The 2,632-nt window shown below is 58.5% G+C and overlaps 1 protein-coding gene across 1 annotated transcript; it reads right to left on the bottom strand.

Moving 5' to 3' along the window:
- Positions 1-268: 268 nt before the first annotated feature.
- Positions 269-2,036, bottom strand: LOC124648459 (BAG family molecular chaperone regulator 8, chloroplastic-like). The gene is made up of 2 exons (XM_047188226.1): positions 1,059-2,036; positions 269-968 (listed from the first exon to the last, which is right to left on the bottom strand). The coding sequence occupies exons 1-2, from the start codon at positions 1,923-1,925 to the stop codon at positions 612-614; spliced, it is 1,224 nt and encodes a 407-aa protein (XP_047044182.1). The 5' UTR covers positions 1,926-2,036; the 3' UTR covers positions 269-611.
- Between the last annotated feature and the right edge of the window lie 596 nt (positions 2,037-2,632).

The following is a 2,632-nucleotide window of genomic DNA, read 5'->3' as shown; positions in this document are numbered from 1 at the left end:
AAAAAAATCTTCCAGGTCTAAATGGATAAGCTGATTCACTAGTATACATTTTTTTCTGCCAAGAGTTAGGACTGAAAGCTTCATTATATGGACACCTAAACTTCTGGAGAAACACTTACACAAAACATGTAAACAGCATAAATGCAATAAAACTGATCCAGATCGACAGTCAACAAGTGGGCCAAAGAATAGCGCTACAACTTCAGTCCATCAAAGTTACAAGAAACAATCTTCTTCAACTATTAATGATGAATCAGAACTCAGTACATTTGTTTAGCGGCATTACATTTCATTGATCAAAATGAGCATAACTACACACATGCTTGCCCAAGTCCCCACGAGAACCATGGCATGTTTAGTGCAACAAAATGATCCAAGCTGGAATCCCAGTGTTCAAAACTATCAGTAGTACAATGCAGTAACAAATGTAACAAAGGGGTAACTGGGGCATACAACAGTCTAAAGATCATACTCGCAACACAAACTCTACCAACTAGAACGGTTGCAATATTGTCTCGAGAAACATCAGTGCATAAAAACCGTGGTAATGCAAGAGCAAGACAATCCACAGGATTCTAAATAGGAGGCCGCATTACAAGATGCAAGACAGGTTATCTCATTTCCCCGGCAGCCCTCCTCGACTCCATGTGCACGGGCGCTGGCGCCGCAAGCCCGGGCTTGCCATTGGCAACATTCTTGATATTCGTGCCCTTCCTCTCATCAGCCTCGGCGGAACTCGAGCTCTCGGAGCTGTCATCGGCTTGCTCGTTCTGAGCATCGTTACAACGAAAACTTACCTTCTTGTTGTGGTTCAGCACGGGTGCACCATGGCAACCTTCAGGATACTCGGCATTGTCCAGTGCCATCTCCTCGTGGTCTTTGACCAGCACCTTGTCGACGAACTCCAGTATCCGGCTGAGCTCGCGGCTCACCGCGCGCTTCCCCTCCCGGATCATCGGGTCCCCTCCCTGATCCGAATTCCGAAACCCACATCAGAACCCAGCGCGAATGGTATATAAACTATCGGACCGAACAGAGATAGATCATCAGTGCATCACCTGGATCCCGTCTAGGTGGAGGAGGAGGCCCATGGCGGCCTCGGAGACTGCGACCGGGTCCTTGCACCGGCCTCTGCCGGAGCCGGAGAGGGAGCCCCGGAGCGAGGCTGCCTTGGAGCGGAGGATGGCGAGGTCCTTGAGCTGGCGCAGCGTGCGGGAGCGGCGCGCCAGGAAGCGGCGGAAGTGCTCCTGGATCGTGCGCGCCGCCAGCTCCCTCTCGGACGGCGGCGGGCGGCGGCCCCCGCGCTCGCGCGCGCGCCGCGGCGGGGGCGAGGGCGGGTCGTCAGATTCCTCCTCCTGGTCCGCGGGCGCGCGGTGGTGCCGGCGGTGGGGGTTCGGGTGGGGTTGGGGAATCTGGGGAGGGGCGGGGAAGTGGGAGTGTGGGAGGGTGGTCTCGAGCGCCGCCACGCGGCGCAGGAGCGAGTGGAGCAGGAGCTGGCCGTGGTCGGGCTGGTATGGCTGCTGCTGCGGCGGCGGCGGTTGGGGGTAGGCCTGGGATTGGGGTCCCTGGTGCTGCTGCTGCTGATGCTGCGGCGGCGGCTGGGGATATGCGTGTGTGTTGGGTCCCTGCTGCTGCTGGTGGTGCTGGTACGCGTAGGAGGAGTGGAGATTCGCGTGGTGCGCGGCGGGAGGCGGCGGCTGCTGGGGTTGGGCCTGGGGCTGGGGCTGCGGAGGAGGCGGGGGCGCGGAGTTGAGGAGCAGGTGGGCGGCGATGGCGTGGAGGAGCTGGTCGGAGGCGGGGGCCGGCACTGGGTAGTAGCCACCGCCGCCGCCGCCGCACGGCGCCGGCGCGGAGCAGGCGCAGACGCAAGCGCAGGAGCAGCAGGCCGGCGGGGGCGGCTCGTGGTGGTGGTGGTAGCGAGACATTTCCGGGCGGGGCGAGGCGAGTCGACGGGATCGGCGATGGGGATGGGGAGGACGGAGGCGGCGAGGAATCACATCGGCAAGGGAAAAAAAAGGTTTGCGCTTTGGAGCGGTAGTGCGTGCGACTAGAGTGGGAGTGGCCCATGTGCCGCCCTCACCGGCCTGTCACAAGTGCCGGTCGTGGGTCACTGACTGGTGGGGTGTGCTCTGACGTGCCGGGGTTTATCCACGGATTTGCTCTCCCAGCACAAACCCGTGGATTTGGACGAGCTGACACGAGACGTGGGGTTTTGGGGACTCGCGTGTCGTGCAACGGCACGCCCCACACGACAACACATCGGGATCTAGCACTTCAATCATGGCCCCTCCACCACCAGCCTCAAACATTCATCAATCGTCAGGAATCCTTGACGAACACACTTGTTAGGGTTCGTTTTGGTAGTCTCGGCTCCCCTTCGCTTGTATCCAGGGCGTGTTTGTTTGGTTGTTTTTGCCTTCTGCGTTATCGCATCGTACGGTTCTCTTAAACTCTTAAAGCACCCTCAGGGGCGCATTTGTTTGGTTTTCTGAGCTTCTCCGTGTTGTCGCTTCGCACAGTTCTTAAAGCACTCTTGGGCCAGGTCTTGGAGAAACGCTTGAATCGGCCGTTTTCAGCGAGCCACCCTCGTCTCCACAAAAAGCGACAACGTCGTGTTCCCCTGGAGCCACCG

This window comes from Lolium rigidum, chromosome 4, assembly GCF_022539505.1.
Source record: "Lolium rigidum isolate FL_2022 chromosome 4, APGP_CSIRO_Lrig_0.1, whole genome shotgun sequence".
NCBI classification, from domain to species: Eukaryota; Viridiplantae; Streptophyta; class Magnoliopsida; order Poales; family Poaceae; genus Lolium; species Lolium rigidum.
The sequence above is the reverse complement of the archived record's forward strand: the minus strand, read 5'-3'. Positions and strand labels throughout refer to the sequence as shown.